Source organism: Triticum dicoccoides, chromosome 1A (assembly GCF_002162155.2).
Source record: "Triticum dicoccoides isolate Atlit2015 ecotype Zavitan chromosome 1A, WEW_v2.0, whole genome shotgun sequence".
Classification (NCBI taxonomy): domain Eukaryota; kingdom Viridiplantae; phylum Streptophyta; class Magnoliopsida; order Poales; family Poaceae; genus Triticum; species Triticum dicoccoides.
In genome coordinates, this window is record NC_041380.1 from 559,268,626 (window position 1) to 559,287,704 (window position 19,079).

The 19,079-nt window shown below is 44.9% G+C and overlaps 1 protein-coding gene and 1 long non-coding RNA gene across 2 annotated transcripts; both read right to left on the reverse strand.

Moving 5' to 3' along the window:
• Window positions 1-6,575: 6,575 nt before the first annotated feature.
• LOC119329960 lies at window positions 6,576-7,798 on the reverse strand. Its single transcript, XR_005159854.1, has 3 exons — window positions 7,739-7,798; window positions 6,868-6,944; window positions 6,576-6,708 (listed from the first exon to the last, which is right to left on the reverse strand). It is a non-coding gene; the product is annotated as an uncharacterized LOC119329960 (long non-coding RNA).
• A 1,006-nt stretch (window positions 7,799-8,804) lies between these two features.
• LOC119289697 (protein HEAT INTOLERANT 4-like) lies at window positions 8,805-14,699 on the reverse strand. The gene is made up of 14 exons (XM_037568955.1): window positions 14,302-14,699; window positions 13,659-13,697; window positions 13,506-13,559; window positions 13,353-13,416; window positions 12,714-12,772; window positions 11,888-12,012; window positions 11,690-11,749; window positions 11,444-11,502; window positions 10,467-10,540; window positions 9,879-9,917; window positions 9,734-9,796; window positions 9,560-9,607; window positions 9,348-9,476; window positions 8,805-9,260 (listed from the first exon to the last, which is right to left on the reverse strand). The coding sequence occupies exons 1-14, from the start codon at window positions 14,338-14,340 to the stop codon at window positions 9,213-9,215; spliced, it is 900 nt and encodes a 299-aa protein (XP_037424852.1). The 5' UTR covers window positions 14,341-14,699; the 3' UTR covers window positions 8,805-9,212.
• Between the last annotated feature and the right edge of the window lie 4,380 nt (window positions 14,700-19,079).

Here is a 19,079-nt window from a genome sequence, read left to right on the forward strand (position 1 = left end):
CGGGGCGGGTGGCGCCGGGGCCAGTCAAGGACGGGAAGGCACGCTAGGGAGCGTGCGGTCGGGGCGGGTGGCGCCGGGGCAAGGCGGGGGCGAGGCGGGTGGCGCCGGGGTTCCAGGGCGAGGCACGCCGTGGCCTGAGACGAGCTCTGCCGGCAGGGAGGAAGAAGGAAATAAAAGAAAAAAATGAGCTACAGTGAGATACAGTTTTATTTACGGGTCTGCTCTGCCGAGGCAATTTCGCACCATAAAAATGGTTTACAGTGCCCCTTATACACGTTGTTAAGGGTCAACTCTTAAGGGGTCTGCTGTAGATGGTCTTAGGCCTTGTACAATGCAAGGTGCTTAGGAAAAGTGCTTAGCGAAACAAATCAGGCTTTCCTTAAGCACCGGTGCTTATTTATACAGGATTGACGCTTAATTAGGCGTCTCTCCTGTAAAAATAGGCATCAGTGCTTCAGAAAAACTCGGTTTATTTTTCTAAACACCTCCTTAAGCACCTAGCATTGTACAATGCCTTAGCTTCCTTGGTTCCTATTCCTCTTCCATCTCCCGAATCATACTTTTCCTCAGATGTATCTCCTTCTTGATCCCACCACAATCGGTCACTCTTCACCCCTTTGGTGCGCATGTCTGGTGTGGCATAACCAAGCTCGACGTCTTCAACATAGAGGGGCTTGTGCCGTGCGACAAACTTGTACCATTGATCAGACAATCTTCCTCTTGAGAACATGTTTGGCGTTTGTTCCAAGATCGTGCCATGGACTCGAGTGTTTTCCCTCTCTCTAGGTGAACTTATATCCATCCAGTGAAGATTATAGATTGACAAAGAACAAGAGATAGCCTCCCCAGGGGTTTCACGGGCATCCAGGATGCAACACGGCATTAGTACAAGCGGGTGTGCTCGTAGGTCGTACCAATCCTCTTAACCGACTCTGCGTCTGCGACCTGCAAATTATTAGTACAAGCGGGTGTGCTCGTAGGTCGTACCAATCCTCTTAACCGACTCTGCGTCTGCGACCTGCAAATTATTAGTACAAGCGGGTGTGCTCGTAGATCGTACCAATCCTCTTAACCGACTCTGCGTCTGCGACCTGCAAATTCCTTTTCACTTCTTCTTCAGCACAACCCCATAAACACATCAACAGTAAAGATCTTTCTATACTTTTTTATAATAAAGGATAGGATGGTCGAAACCTTCGCCTACAGTAATGAGCCGGCCCATTTGGAATAGAACAAATTAAAGGAAAAAGGTACCCAAGGATCGAACCCAGGTCTTCGGGATGATGGGCAAGGGTGCTAGCTCGGCCACATCAAGTTCGTGATGAGTAGCAGGGCGCAATCAACTTGAGGCCAAATGAGAGCCAGATTCCCATTGGTTTTTCCGGGTTTTTTTTTGTTTTTTATATTTTAAACCGGGTTTTGTTCCCTTTTATTCTTATTTCTTTTTCTTTTTCCTTTTTTGTTTTTATCATATGCGTGACTTTTTAAAAGAAAAAATTGACTTTGTTAATTTTTCTGAAATTTCCGAATCTTTTTCAACTTCTAGAACTTTTTTTGTAACTTTTTAACTTTCTTACAAAATCTACAAAACAAATCAAAATTGATGATTCTTTTTCAAATCTGTGAGTACTTGGGCCGGCCCAACACGCGCCCGACGGGAGGGTTGCCATCATACTTGAGCCAAGGTCCAAGTGTTTTTTTTCTAGTTTTTCATTTTTATTTTCTTTTTTTTAATTCATTTTTATTCTTTTTGAAATTTATTATTCCTTTGGAAACATGTTTATAAACTTGAAATATTATTTGGAATACCCAAAAATGTTCTTATTTTCAAATATTGTTTACAATTTTAAAAAACATTCTAGAATTTCAAAAAATGTTCCCATTATAAAATTTTATATTCATAAATTTAAGAAATATTTGTGTTTCATAAAAAATGATAATGTTTTAAAAAATTATGTGGTTTCAATTTGTGTTAAAATAATTTATCTATTGTTAGGAATTTTTTTAAAAAGTGTTCGAAATTGTAAATTTTCATACACAATTTGTAATTCCAAAATTGTTAATAAATTTCAAGAAATGGTTAGGACATAAGTAAATGTTCATTTATAATGAGAAAAATTGTAAAACCCGAAGCATGCAAATTAGGAAAAAAATACATGCTCACGGAGGCACCCATCTGGCCTTGTCTGCCACACTCCTCAACTGATGTTTTTCTAAACTATGAATTAACTCCAACTTTTGCAAGAGGTGGGCATGCTCATGTTAGGCATTCATGTCAGTTTTGAACAGATTATGGCACCGTTTGCATGTTGCGACACATCCGGCCATTTTTTGGCCTTTTTCACCTTAAGAACTCCAAAAATGCAAAACTTGTTGTGCAAACCCAGACAACTTTTTGATGGTGCCTTAAATTGGTCATACAAGGTCATGAAAAAAATTGGGACCATTTCAAGGATGTCTGGAAACAACGTGCTCTTAGACGAAGCATTCTGTCCTACTCGAACACCTTCTGTTCAACATGGTCTATGTTTGGACATCCTTCAAATGACCCAACTTTTGCAAACAGGTGGGTATGCCAATGGTAGACATCCTTGTCAGGTTTGATAGATTTTTGACACCATATGGCAAGGTGCAACACGTCCGACCATTTATTCGCCTTTTGGACCGAGAAAACTTCAAAAAATGCAAAAAGTGTCAAAAACCAAATAATTTGACATGGTGCCTTGAATTGGTCATACCTGAACATGGAAAAATTGGGTTCATTTAAAGAATGTCAAGAACAATGTGCTCTTAGACAGACCCTTCTCACCTACTGAACACCCTTCGTTGAATATGATCTATGGACATTCATGAAATGACCTCAAATTTTTCAAGAATGTGGACATGTCCATGGTATACGTCTGTCAGGTTTGAACAACTTCCGACACAGTATGCACATTGCGACACATCCGACCATTTATCGGCCTTTTTCACCAAGAAAATTTAGAAAATGCAGAACATGTCGAAGACCCAAACAATTTTGGCATGGTGCCTCAAATTGGTCATACAAGGCCATGAAAAAAATCGAGGCCATTTAAGGGATGTCGAGAAACGAGGTACTCCCAAACAAACCCTTCTCGTCTACCCGAACACTCTCTGTTGAACATAGTATTTTTTTCGAAAATCTCAAAACGGACCCCAGTTTTTGCAAGCATGTGGATATGTCCATGTTAGGCATCCATGCCTAGTTTGAATGACTTCTGACACCATACACACATTGCAACACGTCCAACCATGTATTTGCCTTTTTCACTGGAAAAACTCTAGAAAATGCAAAACTTGTCAAAAATCCAAACAACTTGGCATGGTGCCTTGAGTCGGTCATACAAGGTAGTGAAAAAAAATTGGGGCCACTTGACATATTTGAAAACAATGTTCTTTCAAACAGACCCTTCTGGCATACCCCGAACACTCTTAATTGAACATGGTGTATTTTTGGACATCCTTTAAATGATCCCAACTTTTGGAAGCAGATGGTAACGCCGATGATAGGCATCAATGCCAGGTTTGAACGACTTCAGACACCATATGCATGTTGCGGCATGTGTAGCCATTTATCAGCCTTTTTTAACCAAGAAAACTTCAGAAAATGCAAAACTTGCCAAAAATCCAAACAACTTGGCATGGTTTTTTAATTGTTCATACAAGGGCATGCAAAAAAAATCTGGAGTCATTTTAAAGGATGTCAAAAAACAATGTGCTCTCAGACGGAGCCTTCTAGCCACTTGGACATCCTTCGTTGAATACAGTCTAATTTTTTTCATTGTTAAAATGATCCCAATTTTTGCAAGCAAGTGGGCATTCCCATGGTAGGCATTCATGCCTAGTTTTAACGATTTCCGATACCGTATGCAAGTTACGAATATTTGTATTTAATGAACAAAATTAAAAGCACAAATATTTTTTTTGAAACTTGGAACAAATTTCTAAAAGTGCGACTTTTTTGGGAAAAAAGAGAAACGAAAAGGGAAAATGAAAAAAATGAAAAAGAAACAAAAAAACATACAAAAAAAAGAAAAATAATGGTGGGAACGGCCTAGACGGGCGGCCTCCTGTGCGTGAAGCCGTCTTTGCCTCTCGCTGGGCAAACTGTCGGGGATTTGCATAGACCTCGATGTGAGTGACGATACAAGGGCCAGCCAACTTTCAGCTTTTCACAGTGCAGCCAACCGGTTTTGGAAACCTTTATCGGTTTTTTCTATGTAGTTTCTTTTCTGCTATATTTGTTTTCATTTTTTTCGTTTCTTCTTCTCCTTTTTAGTTATTTTTTCCTTTTCCTTTTCTTCAATTTTAATCCTTTTAAAAAATGTACATACATTTTAAAAATATTGCATTTTCAAATTTTTGTCCCAAATTTAAGAAATGTTCCCATTTTCAATTTTTTTGCAATATGTTAAAACTGTCGCTTATATAGAAATATTCGGAAATAAAAAATGCTCACAAAATAAAATAAATGCTCAGATATTGCAAAAAATGTTCTTGTTTTCCAAATTTGTTCACAAATTAAAAATTATTCAAGTTCAAAGTTTGCTCATAAATTTCAAGAATGTTTGCCGAAGTTTGAAAAATGTTTGGGAATTTTAATAATATTCTTGTTTACTAAATTTGTGCACAAATTCAAAAAACATTTATGTTTGAAAATTTGTTCGAAAATTTCATAAATGTGCGGGGAATTTCAAAAAATGTTCTCGTTTTCAAAAAAATCACAAATTAAAAATTGTGCATGTTTTAAAATTTTCCGTAAACTCAAAGAAAATTGAGGAAATTTTGAAATGTTTACATTTTCAAGAAAATGTTTGTTATATTGGAAAATGATATGGTTTTCAGTTATTGAAAAATGTTGGAACTTTCCAATAATGTTCAGGTTTTTCAAAAAAATGTATAGAAATTTCAAAAACCTGGTCATGTTTTCCAAAATGTTTGCAAACAATTCAAAATTCTATACGGTGCAGCAAGGAATGCTGCTACAGTGAATGTGCCGTTAGTGTTAACTAGTAATCGTGTACGTGCAAATGCACGTATTGATTAATGCAAAAATAATGTTGCACATATTAATTTTCATTCAGTTTTCCAGCTATATAATGAGTACACATAAATTTCCAGTGATAAAAAAAATGTACAATACTATCAAGCTTGTTGTTCCCTGTTTCTTGCCTCGAAGGTTTTGTCTCGTTACAACATTCCATCAAATACAAAAGATAATAATAGACAAGTCTTTGCCTGTCGAAGGAAATTGCGTAGCTAAAAATAATATATATGCAGTACAAACAATATATTGATAGAAACCAGAACTGAATTATTTCAAGTGTTCATGGAACACAACACCCATTTCTGCACTTCTCTTGGGGCTGCGAAAATGAAAACAAAACAAAGAGGCTTATTCCAGTCTGGTCAGGAGATCATATTTGGACTACAAAATTGAAACCCTAAGTTCGAACTGTCGGGAAGTCCATGTCTCCCTAATAACAAGAAGACAATGCAATCTCACATCTTCTCAACGTCCCAGATAAAGAAACTTCATAGTGTAGCAAAAATTTGTTTGCTCCATCGGCAATCGCATAGATGCAGAAAACAAGTTGGCCAATCCATCAGCATGAAGAAAATTCACATTGTTAAGAATTTGAATGGTAGAAAGGCAATTTGATGAAAGTGATCAAAATGAATGCACATGGTAAACCCTATAGACAAATCTAACAACTTGCGATGAACACATAGGCCAAGATAGCAAAAACAGTGAGTCCATCAGAACATTTTCTATAACATCAAATGAGAAACATAGATTGTAAATCATACAAATAAACAACCTGGTAAAGTTTCTGTCGGCTGGTCATCTAGATTTACCTATCAGCATTTTTTCTACAAATTAATCGTGTTCTAGATAATTGTCTTCTTTTCACAGGAAATGCTAGCTTGCGATAATGTTCTGCATAACCTTGAATCCACTGCATATTTTTTACAGCTTGAATCCTCTGTATCCGAATAATGCATAGAAAAACAAATTATACACTTAACCTGGATCGGTGATGGTAAAGCTACGCAATGGTAGAAACAAATATCACTTCACTCTTCAGTTTCATTCATACAGTAAGCTTAGTCAGATTATTTCCCTTATCATAGATTCATTTTGGCTTATATACAACAATCTAAGCACAAATCTAAAAGCTGAGAGAGGACTTACCGATAAATCATAACAAGCTCAATCGAAACATGGAAATTGCAAAATATCATAGGAAAATGTTTTTAGCAGAAAAAAATCCATGCTAATTTAGAAGATAAAACTCAACATTGTTCAGTTATGGTCATATGTCAATATATATAATCAGTAAGTACGAAAACTCTACCTATTATTAAATCTTCCTTCAGTAAGATCCCTCCAGTGTTGTGAACACAACAATATAGAAGATAGAATAAGAGAAAAGGGTAATTAGGGAAACTGCAAAAAATAATCACACCGCTACATGATCTTGGAGAGAACAAATGTGAACACCACATAGCGAGGAAACTCTCTTGATGAATATAATACTTATTGTTTACTATTAAGATGTCCTCGACAGCGGCGACGGCGGCACCTCCGGCTAGAAGAGGGTGGCACAACTCGGGGTGGGTGAGCTATGGCATCGAGCGAGTACATGACTCTCCCGACTATACTTACATGTTCAGCAGCACTCACTGTCAAACAAATATATATTAAGATTTCAGGTCATCAACGCATACATGTAATTCGAGAAAACAAACTCATGAAATAAACTGATAAAATGATGGATAATATAAAACTTAGACAATTGCAGTTGTGAGGTAATCAGGAAAAGATGCAAGCAGGTCACATACCAGGGCAGTGGCTGTAGACAACCTCCTAGGCTTCTTGTCCTATCTTTTTTCCTCACAAGCTCCACATAATCACTTCACTGAACCAAGAAATGAGATCACCTATTGATAGTTAAGCATGATTTCCTGATCATCAACTCACTTGTTAGGTTAAAAATATTTATAAAGATGATTATTAGATCAGCATGCCTTGTTTCTTGCCATATTGGTGGCAGTTGGAGGCTGATACTTGTGATGTGCAGTTAAATGATTTAAGGGGGACTTGATTTGATGCCTATGTCTGACTATATCCGGCAATGGATACTGAATAATCGCATCATATTTTGAGATAGCAGTAAGGTGGCATTATCATAATACTTTAGCTTATTTACCAGATTACATTAGTTGCAAAATATTTACCTATCTACAACAGGAAATCCTATCTGTATCAGTATTGATGGAGCTAACACTAAACAGTATAATCAACATGCGTAGTTGAGAGCCCTCTTCCTCTCATTCCATGTTATACATGCTTTTATCCTGAAGTTAAGTTCTAATCAACAGTAAAGTTGGTGGTGTAGAAAAAGCAGGATCAGGTGTATACGTCCAATTTCAAACCACAACAGGGCCTACAAGGAGGGAATTAGCTAGGAAACGGAAGAAGCCTGAAAGGTAATCTTGATTAATTCTAAAATGGCAGACCATTATGGATGCCGGCGAGCTGCCTGAAAGAACGTGAATATTGTTCATGGCAAAAATTCAGAAATTTGTCATTCAGTAACGGAGCACACACATGCCAGCGATCCAGACACAGAACACTCACAAGCAGAACACCCACACAGAGCACGGACGCACACAGTGGTAGACACACGCAGAGAGGGGAAGGAATCCATACCAGAAAAAACCAAAGGGAGGCTCGCTCAGCTGGTTGGGGAGGCAGAGGTCCGCCGACGCGTCGAGCCGGAGGTCCGTCATTCCGCCGTCACGTCGGGAAACAGGTAGAGGCGGCACAAGTCGAGGCAGGGGTCCGCCGGCGCGTAGAGAAGGCGGTCGCCAGTCAGCCGACACGTCGGGAAAGAGGTGGTCGGGCGGAGGTCGTTCGGCGCGTGGAGGCGGAGGTCCACAGGTCCGCCGGCCCGCCAAGTCGCCCAGGCAGCGTGCGAGGATGGTCGGGGTGGGCAGGGGCCGTGCGGGATTTGCAGACGACGACGAGGACGAAGGAACGCCAGGGCCCTCTGCTGCTGTTGCGGGCGCCGACGAGGATGGGCTATTCCGGACGGCGGCGACGACAGAGGGGCGGCAAAGGAGCGCTGGCGGCGGCGCGTGGGTGGATGGTGGCCGTGTTCCTTTTTTGGTGAACTGTTCGCTCGAGGTGCGCGTGCGTGGATGGTGGCCGCGTTCCTCTTTTTTTAACTGTTCGCTCGAGGTGGGGAGTATGCGCACGCGATGGGAGAGCGGCGGCGGTAATGGCATGATGGGTAATTAAAGCGTAAAACGCGTTTACTATGCTGGAGGGATGTAGATCATCAGATTACAGATTTCGATGGATAGGATGATCTGATTCTTCGCCCTCTCTTTCTTTTATAGTGGTAGTAGATTTATAAATTATTTGCACTTGGATCAGTCGTTAGCAGCCGTTGTCTCTAGTGGCTAGCAGTACTCGGTTACAACGTACAAGTCTATTTTTTCGCGCTACAAACATAGCTAACATCGGTGCCGTTTTATCAAAGTGGGACTCATTTCTTTTTTATATGATGTTGAAGGAGTGCATCCAAAGTTCCAGAACGGTACGAGCGCAGCTGCTTGTACCAGTAGCCATACCGACTGGTCTCTTCTCTTCTCTAAACATGCAGAAGCAATGCTGAGAAGCGGCCTTCGCGCTCCGGCTTGGTTTTGCGGTGGCGCTAGGTATCGCTGCGGTGTCACCCAGGGAGCGAGTGCCATAGTGGGATTCATACATAAAAATGTTCCAGGCAATGGGCATCCAAATAATTCACCTAGTTGAGATTGCTACAAACGTGTTAACAACACAGCAGCAAACCATACGGAATCAAATAGAGCTATTGCTACAACGTTGCAAAATCTGAGGACTCAAAGATTCACATATAGCTCATTTCTAAGCCAATCCTTTACCGTAACTAGTAGGATTTACAATGTGCGCAATGCTTGGCAGGAGTCTGTCTTGAGTGTAACTGTAGGACAAATACACTTCGGGTGCCACAATTCATCCGATCCATGGTTCAACAAGGAACTGCATCTGAATATATTGAGTAAGATAATCTCCCCTGCCATTCAAATTCTTTACTGGCTCTTCAAGCCAACTTAATTTGTAATGCCCACACGAAATGTGAGGATAGATCTTTTGGTCTTCAACTCTGTTTGTGCGCCTTCATATAATATCTATTGATGTAATCTGCCTGCAAAACACAATTATAGATACATAATCAAATCCAGCACAAGCTCTTATGGTCCAGTCTAGAATACCGAGTAGCATTTATGCGTACCTTTTGTATGCTTAAATCAGGAGCGTCCAGGGCATTTACAGGATAAAATTTGTAAAATTTGATGTTTTCAAACGCCTTCTTTTTCTCAGGGTCCATGTTATCAATAGCTTCTTTTCTGGCTTCTTTGGCCTGCAGAAGTTTCGCAGCAGCATAGTATTAGGATACACTAAAATCTCGGGCGAAAATAAATAACATCTTGGTTAGTTGTGAACCTGTTTCAGCTCGCGCTTCCTTTCTCTAACCTTCTCCTTTACGAATTCCTATTGACGAAATGAGGCAGTAAAGTTAGGAAGAAGAAAACTTATCGAGGCAATGATTAATTGATCATAGGCTATGCTAAGTATCCTTTATAATAGACCAAGCACATAAATCACTGCAATGTGCACCTTAAATTTTTCTCTCTCATCCTCTGGCAATTCCTCAGCTTTAACTAGGTCGTCAGTAAACTCCTGCATTGCAACACAATGATTGGACACAGATGTTCTTCAAAGGATAGTGCGCCATCACAGTAAAAACCAAATATACACACACCTCATAATTATCCATTTCCCAGTCAAACGGGCAAACTATCTGCAACAGAAATCACAAAAGTTTATGATAACAACAATTAACAGCTATTTGCAATCAAAAATCCTGTGTACAATATTTACTAAGTGGAACTTGGGGTGAGATTTCGTAGCAGGGGGTAGGGATGCAGATGCGGGTCCTGCTGGTCCCGCATAACATGGTAAGTCAGTTCAAAATAAACTGACAGCTCTAAACTCTCGTAATGAAGGGATGAGATTCTGCAAAGCTGGATGCGGGACGGGTCGTCAGGTCGGGCGCCGCTCTGCACCCCTAGCAGGGGGTCACACCTTTCACCACTTCGAGTTATCTGCTAACCCAACTTTGTTTATTCCCATATAAGCCCAAAAAGGTAGCTCATGTGGATTAAGTTTAGATGCAGATTGCGGCGACAAAAACCAAAATGTTCTCTTGCGAGATTTATTAATTTAGTAATTATGACTCCTAGATGAAATATAGTGAACTGCTTACTTTAAGAAAGTATATATAAGAGATGCAACAGAAGTTCATAACTATTTAGGCCGCATAACAATGGACCTACTAAAAGAAGCTTACCGAGCGTTCTAGAGGATATATGATATCGACAGTTGTATCTTGGTCCTCTTCAGGAGAAATAAGCGGCATATAATCTGCACAAAACCATATTATCAAACACTTCAAATATAACGTATCTAACTCAAACCATCTAATCTACCCGTCGAACAACGTGAGGATGTGTGCATGTATTTTTTTTTTAAATCCCACGGTCTGCTGTTTAATTGTTTAGGTGGATGTGTTGAGCTGAGGTTATTTGTGTGATAATCTGAACCTTGAGCTTTGGCATGTGGTGACAAATTTGGATTGAATGTACAAAGACCATCAAAGATCAAACCAATGCGCATATGCAATACACAATTGGAAAGAAAGACCATTTTTTGCAAGAGAAGTCTTGATTGAGACAGAGAATAAGCAAGCGTTAATCTTAAAATGTTATTAGATACCTATAAGAGTACTCCCTCCGTCCAAAAATACTTGTCATCAAAATGGATAAAAAATGATGTAGCTAGAACTAAAATACGTCTAGATACATCCCTTTTTATTCATTTTGATGACAAGTATTTCCGGACGGAGGGAGTACAAATGTATGCAATTTATAGTTTTGTTAATGCAATATGGGCATCCAACAAGAGCAAATCAAGCAATCAACTCAGTCACATGTAACCTGACTCCCAATCAGTATAATCAGCAATTAAGTAGGAAGGAGCTACTAATCCCATAGCATAACATGCAACTCAAATATCACTCAGTTTAATCAGCAATCGATTAGGAAAGGGCTACTAACTCCATAACATACTGTTGCATTGCAACCCTTTAACTACAGGTAGTCGCAGCCTCACAGAACTTCATGCGCAAATTCAGATAGTGTAGTTAACATGCTAGGCTGGACCAAATCACAGATAGGTACAGAAATAGAGCCTCTCTAAAGTTATTAGATAGAAGGAGATCCAAACGCAATGACCCTACGAAAAATAATCCCAATTAATGCAGCTTACATGGCATGCAGTAGTCAAACTTCTTGACTTGCTCAGTTTTCAGATGCTTCAGTGCAGACCTGTAATAAATACAAACTTAAGATAATGTATCAAATCACAAAAAAAAGTCGAGGTTCGAGACAGTTACACGCCACATATTACTGCATGACAACATCCCCCTTAAACTAAAAAATAACAGCAACATGAATGTATGCCTTCAAGCACCAACTGTAAGCGAGGAGTGAGAATACTGTGAATAAAACTGACCTTCGCTGGGAGCAATGAAGAGTGAATATTTTTGTTTTCAAACCCTCAATCCTGCTGAGCCTATAGACCAAGTAAAAAGTGAAGTGAACAACATTGCAAAATTGCGATGATGGGCAAACAAATATAAGAACATATAGTCACCCAAAAGGCCAAAGCAGAAATAAACAAATGCGACTCATACAGATAGCATGGACATACCGGTCCTCGAGTGGAACATAGGGCACCCAGGACATCTTCATTGCTCTCATTGGTAGTATTTCTTCATATGCCCTTTGGACAGAATTTATACCAACTTTATCTGACGGGGCGCAAGGACAATCAACCTGAACCACACACATAATTGCAAGAGCTAAATGAGATCCAGCATCAGGAAACAAATAGCAAATATCTAGTCTCAGTCGATGAAACAATCATAAGCTACAAATATGCCAAGAAACATTTCCCACTGCAAGCTACTTTCAGCAGAATAGGAAAAACATTTCAGAGCATGGGTTAGAGGCAGTAACTCGCACCAGTGAAATGTTTTGGAGTAAATAATGTGGCAAGAATATGGGGCTTATTGACTCCTTACGCATTACATAAGAGGTATACTAGGAAGGAATGCTTTGAGACTGGCATTATTACAGAATAATAGAGGTACAGACTAGTAAATGTTCTTATCAGGATCACGATTACTAAAGGTTTTTAGTCCCGCGGTACAAAGGTTCACAGTGGTAACATCACCAGCAAGAACAAGGGAATTGCTAGCAAAAAGATATGTAATTTTAAAAAATAGTTCTTGTAGTTTATGCCTACAAGGCTACAAATGGTGAGACAGGTGTGCATCTTTCTGTAATGCAAGAGATAAACAAAAATAGTTGGCTAGCATAACCATGAGAAGATGTAACTCAAGATATGGTGTATCGGAGAAACATTTTCCTGTTCAGGCAATGCATTTCTTATCAGTGCCTACAGAAGTTAAGACAAGATGGTAAACATAACTATGGAATAAATGTTCGAATCAAGGGAAGGAATGAGAACCCACAGCGACTACAGTACGAACAAGTACTATCTTCTGTTCGCCGTTAACATGCAATTGCTGAGCTGCAGACCAACAGAAATAAGTCAATCAGAGAAATTGCTTGAGGTAACTATTCGACATGCTAGTACAGTCCAAGAAAAAATTAAACAGATAACAGTGATGATTCTGTTTCTGCAACACATCCACTTTCAATATTCAGTATATCTATGATGTGAATGGTGAAACAAATCAATGTTAGCAGACATAAACCCCAGAAATACCAATCAACTGCAAAGTGCCAATGTACTAGCCACCGACCCTGACATTTCTCATCATATAGGGAAACAACAGAGTAATTTTAATTTTAAAAAGATCTAACAAAGGATCATTTACTTGGTGGCTGTGTAGAGGAAACATTTCAGCACCAATAAACCACGCAAAAGTAGCTCTACGGCATCATTACTGAAACTTTCTAAACCACAAACAGATTCCTTGGCTATATCATTAACTTCACAACAAAAATTTACCCCAGATGATTCAAACAAGAAACAATGCCCTCAATGACACCAGTTTATTGCCGGTTACAAAAATATTTCGAAAGCTGATATGTAGAATGCATCAGAGATGTAAACTTCAACGTATCCCAAGGGACAGCATACTTACGTTCGGTGTTTGCAAATAAGTAAACTGTCTTCCCATACAGCTCTCCCCCTTCTTCTAGAGCTTTCTGCCCACCAACAATGAACCATGAATCATGCGGTAAAGAAGCAATAATACCAACTAGAAGCCCAGCAGCGTTACATGTCCTATATATACCTCTAGATTTTGAAAGTTCCAGTTGAACTCCTTTATCTTGTCAATGTTTTCCCGCTGTAGGAACAGATATAGACAATCAATAAGAGCAAGCAGAAGTGCATAATGCATAGTTGTCAAAATAATGCGCAACAGTAGATAGGCATGTGCACAGACCTCGGTTCCAATGGGGAAGGCCGACAACCAAAGATCCTCCTGAACACAGCAACACACCATAAGTCAGGATGAACGAAAAGCGATACAGCAACATCGTAAACAAGGGACAATGCATTTATGCATACTCATGAAGTGGCCAGACACTTTAAATCATACTATAACAGAGCATCAAAAAGCGGTTATCAGAGTCAGCGATAGTAGTGTGGTCAAAGAAACTTGTGACCGACAGCTCTATCAAAGCCATTAGCACATTATATCTTGCAGGCCAGTGCGCGTGTAGAAAACCGCCACTGCAGTGATCGTCTATATCTGTTCCTAGAGTGGGAAAATATGCTGTGATTGGGCTGGCAAAAACATGCCCTGTAAGCCTCGCGGCAAAATCACTGATCGACAAGTAATTACTGATCCATCTGATACAACAATGCAGGCGCTGTAGTCCAACAGGCTGCAACTACTGATCGGCAAGTACTCCTAGTCAGCACCGCACCCCAATTCCTTGTGAGAGAGACCCGACCAATGTAGGCCTCGCGGCAGAATCAGAGCTCCCCTACTCGAAGACACCGGAGCTACAGGCCTAGCAAACGCATCCGGGGAAGACCGGAAGAGTCGTCGGCGACTTTCATCGAGTCTGCTCGGTGCTCACCAGATTCCGCCTCTCGGCGAAGTGCTCCGCCTCGGGCATGGGCTATGGCGTCACCCTGGCGCGCCTCACCGGCCTCGCCGCCGTCCTGCTCGTGCCGGCGGCCTCCGCGGCCGCGCGCTTCCTGCTCCTGGGCCCCGCCATTGCTCTCAATTGGAACGCCGCACGAGGACAGGGCAGGCCAGGGGCTCGCGTTTCGGTTTGGAATTTGGGGAGAGGGATGCCGCTTATATTGGCGCCTCGCGTGGATTGGACGCGATCCAAATCCGGCACGAACCCGCCCTCAGTCCGACTGGTATTCGGCGCGGGGCGGCTGCGGTTTGCGAGGTTGCGGTGGTGTAGATCGCCATCGGGGGCAGGAGAGGAGGCGATGGGGAAAAGGAGCCCCGGCCAGGGCCGTCCCTGGGCCGGGGAAAGAAGTGCAACGCCCTAGGGCATGCTGCTACATTGTAAAGCCATCTAAACGTGAGGCACAGCCAGACAGTTAAAAAAAAACTATAGCCAGACGTGGTTCCTCTAGAATATGAGATCTGCTTGGGATTTACAAGAGGTCAAGTTCAGACCGCTGGAAGATAACCTATACAGTATACACAGTCCAATTCTGATGTCTTGGGGATTGGGAGAGAGTCGTGAACGATGGCCCATGACAGTTCCGAGGAGACGCGGTGGTCATCAAACCTTATGATGAGGTGACAAAGCCAACGACCGTCAAGATGGACACGATCGAGATATGGGCGCAAATCCATGATGTACTAGATCTGTACGCCCATCTAGTCTCATCTCTTGCTGCTAAAGTGGAGGAAGTTCTGTTCGCCGAGCCCCTGTCGCAAGACTTCTCCGACAACTTTTATCGCGTTTGGGTCAGAATTGATGTCACAGAAATATATAGATAAACTATCAATACTGATGAGCTCCCCCCCCCCTCCCCCCTTCCTTTTCATCTCCTCTGAGGCGACTCGAGGGCAACCCTAGCGCCGCCTCCGAGCTCTCCCCCTCCCTCTTCCTCGTCTCCGCCGCTACGAGGGGCGCTCGGCACTGACACGTGGCCCTGATGACGGTGGCGGCGGGTAGGGCTGGGCATATAACCCGAAAACCGATGTCCCGAACCGAACTAACCGGCACCGGAGCCGAATTCACCGAAGCCGAGAACCTCGGTTGTAAGTTCGATTTGCATTCGATGAAAACCAAACTTAGTCCGGTGTATTCGGTTTTAGCCCTTGGATACCCGAATGGACCGAGAACCGAGTAAACACAAAGGTCCCGCCTGTTGCTACTCAAGTGCTTTTTGCACAAGTCCCACGTCGCATCAGAAAGAGGTGAATATGAGTAGAGTAGCTGACACAGTGAGCCACCATCGCTATAAATTTTGTGTAACAAAGTAGTACACTTAATTTTACAGAGTAATGTTTTACCTCGGGACAATCAATAATGGTGGTTCCTGCTGCTAGTACGGGTACTGTACATTCAGAATGGAGACAACAATTAGAGCAACTCCAACGGGCCGACCCAAATGGACGGCGCTTTTGTTCGCCTTTTGTCCGTTTGGGTCGGCCCGGCGGACACAAACGTCCGGCGCTGTGTTTGGATCGACGCGAGCGCCCAACGCTGGCCCGACTCATTTCATCGGCGCGCTCAAAAAAGTATTGCAAGCATTTTGAAAATAAATACATGCATTTAATTAAACATAAAAGCCGGCCACGAAGGCCGGCGAAAGTCCACATTACATTAATTAAAATACTAAAAAACTAGACAATGCGCTGCCCTAGGCGTCCTCGGCGGCGGCGGCGTCTGCGTCGGGACCGGTGAGGTCGATCAACGTCGGCGCAGGGCCGGCCCAGGGGAACGCTGTGTTACAGACGGCGGTGATGTCAGCCTGCGTCGCCGCTGCCTGGGCCTGGCGCGCCTCCTCTTCGGCCTCGCGCTCAAGCATCTGCAGGCGCTGGCCCTCCCGGCGGTCCTCGGCAAGCCGAACGCGGCGCCAGTGGTCGAGGTAGGCCGCCTCCTGCTTCTCCGTCGTCCCGAGCCAGATCGGCAGAGCGCTGACCCACTCGCGGACTACTCCGGTCCAGGAGTAGCGCTCGATGTAGGCCGGCTCCTCCGGCTCGGCTTTGAGAGGGGACGGCGGGGCCACCGGCGGCACGACGCAGTCGCCCGCCGTGAAGAGGGCCATGGCCTCCGCCATGGCAGCCTCGAAAGCCGCCTCGTCCGCCTCTCTCTAGCGATCCTCCTCCTCGCTCTCCTTGATGGCAGCCTCGAAAGCCGCCTCGTCGGCCTCTCTCTAGCGATCCTCCTCCTCGCTCTCCTTGATGGTCGCCTGGTAGGCGGCCTCGGCCTCCTGGTCCTCGTCGCGGACGACGAGCGCGGGCGGCGGCAGGCTGTGGTCGACGCCGCGGACGCCGCGTCGCCTCGCCTCCTCGTGCTCGATGGCGAACCATCGAGCCCAGTTGAGCGAGTGATGGCGAAGCGCGGGTCGGCGCACTGCTCCTCGCTCAGCAACGCCCGCCGGCGCCGCACCTCCTCCGCATGGGCCCTGGCCGTCCGCGGCGCCGCCGGCACTGGGATCCTCTCCGGATCCAAATGCCAGTCGTGCGACAGCGTCACGTCCGGGTACAGCAGAGGCACGCGGGCACTCGGCCTGGTGCACCGGCACGTTGATGCGCTGCCTCTGCCGGGGAGCGCGCGCCGGCGCAGGGAGGGCGGGGAGGGAGGGGGAATGGCGGGCGGGGGCTTTTCCCTTGCGGCTGCTGCCGACGCCGGAGAAGAAACCCATGCTGGCGGGGCTAGGGTTGTCGCTGGCGTGGGGGCAGGGGTGGCCAGATGGGGACGGGGGGCGAGTGGTAGTGGATGAGGACGGCCCCGCCGCACGCCCAGCTTAAAAAAGGACGACCGCCATCGCTGACGCGTGGGCCCAAGGTGGGTGGTCGTCATAAATTATGTTGACCGTAGTAGTTGGATGGCCGCCAGGTGGGGACACGACGGACGGCGAGGAGACGCGCGGCGCGTCCGCTTTGCGTCCGCACCGACGCATTCCAGGCGCAATTTTGGGCCGGAAATGGGTCGGCACGGACGCCGGGCGGACACGATTTGAGTTTGGGTCGGCGCGTTGAGCCGCCACTTTTGTCCGCGCCGACCCAAACAGACGCGGGCGGACGAAATGGGTCGCCCCATTGGAGTTGCTCTTACGTCTGCTATTTTAATATATCTCGGTGGTGTTCGGTAGAACCGACGACCGAACCGAAATTTCGGTGCAGCTAATCTTCGGTTAGCTTATTTTCTACTAACCGGTCGGTCAGCATTTTGGCAAAACCGAAATTTAAAATAGACCGAGGAACTGACCCGAACGGTTCGGGTAAACCGAACGCCCAGCCCTAGCGGCGGGGATTCGGCGCCTCCTCCTCGGATGGAGGGTTGTGGCTCCCGGGGCGGCGGCCCCGGCCAATGGCGTGCGGCGCGGCCTGGGCGACGGGCGGCGCCGACGGGTGCTGGGTGGCTTCCCACGGCAGTGTGGGCAGTGTGGAGGTCGCGGTCAGTGGCTCCTCGTAGTCCACTGGGTCCCTTGAAGAAGCTTCGATCCCGGCTCGATCTGCTCCGATCTGCGTCGGTGGTGGTCCCTAGCGGCGGAGTCCGTCGTCTTATGCTGCCGAACGGTCGGATCTGGCGTTTGGGTGTGGTTCCGGGGGAAACCCCTGGCCGGCATGCCCCCCCCCCAAAGTCGACGTCTTTGGCGCCGATTCCCTTCCTGGAGGCTTTGGGGTGGACCCTCCCCCTCCCGCCTACCCCTTGAGCTCCAGTGAAAGCCGGCTCTCCCTTGGTCTGGGCTCGACGACACCTCGGTGGCGTGCTCCTTCTTGAAGGCGACAGTCGGGATTGGCTCTTGGTGGTGGAGTGGCCGGTGTCCCAGTTCCGAAGCACGGCGGCCTGATATTCCTACTTCATCCTGCTCGGGCTCGCCCTTGCATGGTGAACCTTCTTCGGTCTTCTTCATGGTGGTGCGTCTTCGTCCGACAACTCACGTCATGTGCTTCGTGTTGCCTTTGCCGGCTTTGGTTCTCGTCTGGATGGGCTTCCATTGTTCGTGGGTTAGCGTTGTCTGCTTCTCCTATGGCAGCTTGGTCCCCTTGAGATGGTTTATGTGGTAGCCACTCTGCGGTCACCGGTGCAGCACCCATCAAGCCTGGGTGAAAGGGTAGTGGCCCTTTGCGACGGTGGAGACGAGTGTTGCCCAAGTTTGGTCATGGATGCAGCCGGCGCTCAATGCTTGCACGGGGTGTCCCTCCTCTCGGGCTCCCGGTTGGCTAGTAGGTGTAGGCGTAGTGCTAGTCGTTGGCAACAGTGTTGTGTGCTTGGCTCCAGTTGTTGCCATTGTGTTGTTCTGCCTAGCACCTTGTATCTTCTTTCCGATTTGCTTTGCATTCACCCCCTCTGTAATGTGGTGCCCTCATATCCTGGCTGGTTGATGGCTTTGTTAATTCAAAGTCGGGCTAGGTTCGATATCTTCTCAGGCTCGGCCGACGCCTTTTCTCTAAAAGAATTGATGTCACAAAGCCACTAAAGAACGCCGTGTCTATGATCCGTGAAACTAAGCGCCAGATTTATCGAGTTAAGTATGAGAAGCTGCCAGACTGGTGCACAGTTTGTTGAATGCTTGGTCACTTGTTTAAGGAGCATGGCACAGGAATACATCCTGCATCGGCTCTCGTCTTCAAGGAGTTACGGGCTGACTAGTTTATGAGGTCTGGCCAAGGTCCAGGAGGTGGACGATGTCGTCGGGGAGGAAGAAG

Excerpts from the sequence above, each read along its gene's own strand:
- LOC119289697 (XM_037568955.1), bottom strand. The coding sequence starts at position 14,340 with ATGCCCGAGGCGGAGCACTTCGCCGAGAGGCGGAATCTG. Across the intron at positions 11,750-11,887 it reads TATGTTCCACTCGAGGACCG|GCTCAGCAGGATTGAGGGTT; the intron begins GTATGTCCATGC and ends CTTGGTCTATAG. Across the intron at positions 9,918-10,466 it reads TATATCCTCTAGAACGCTCG|ATAGTTTGCCCGTTTGACTG; the intron begins GTAAGCTTCTTT and ends TTTCTGTTGCAG.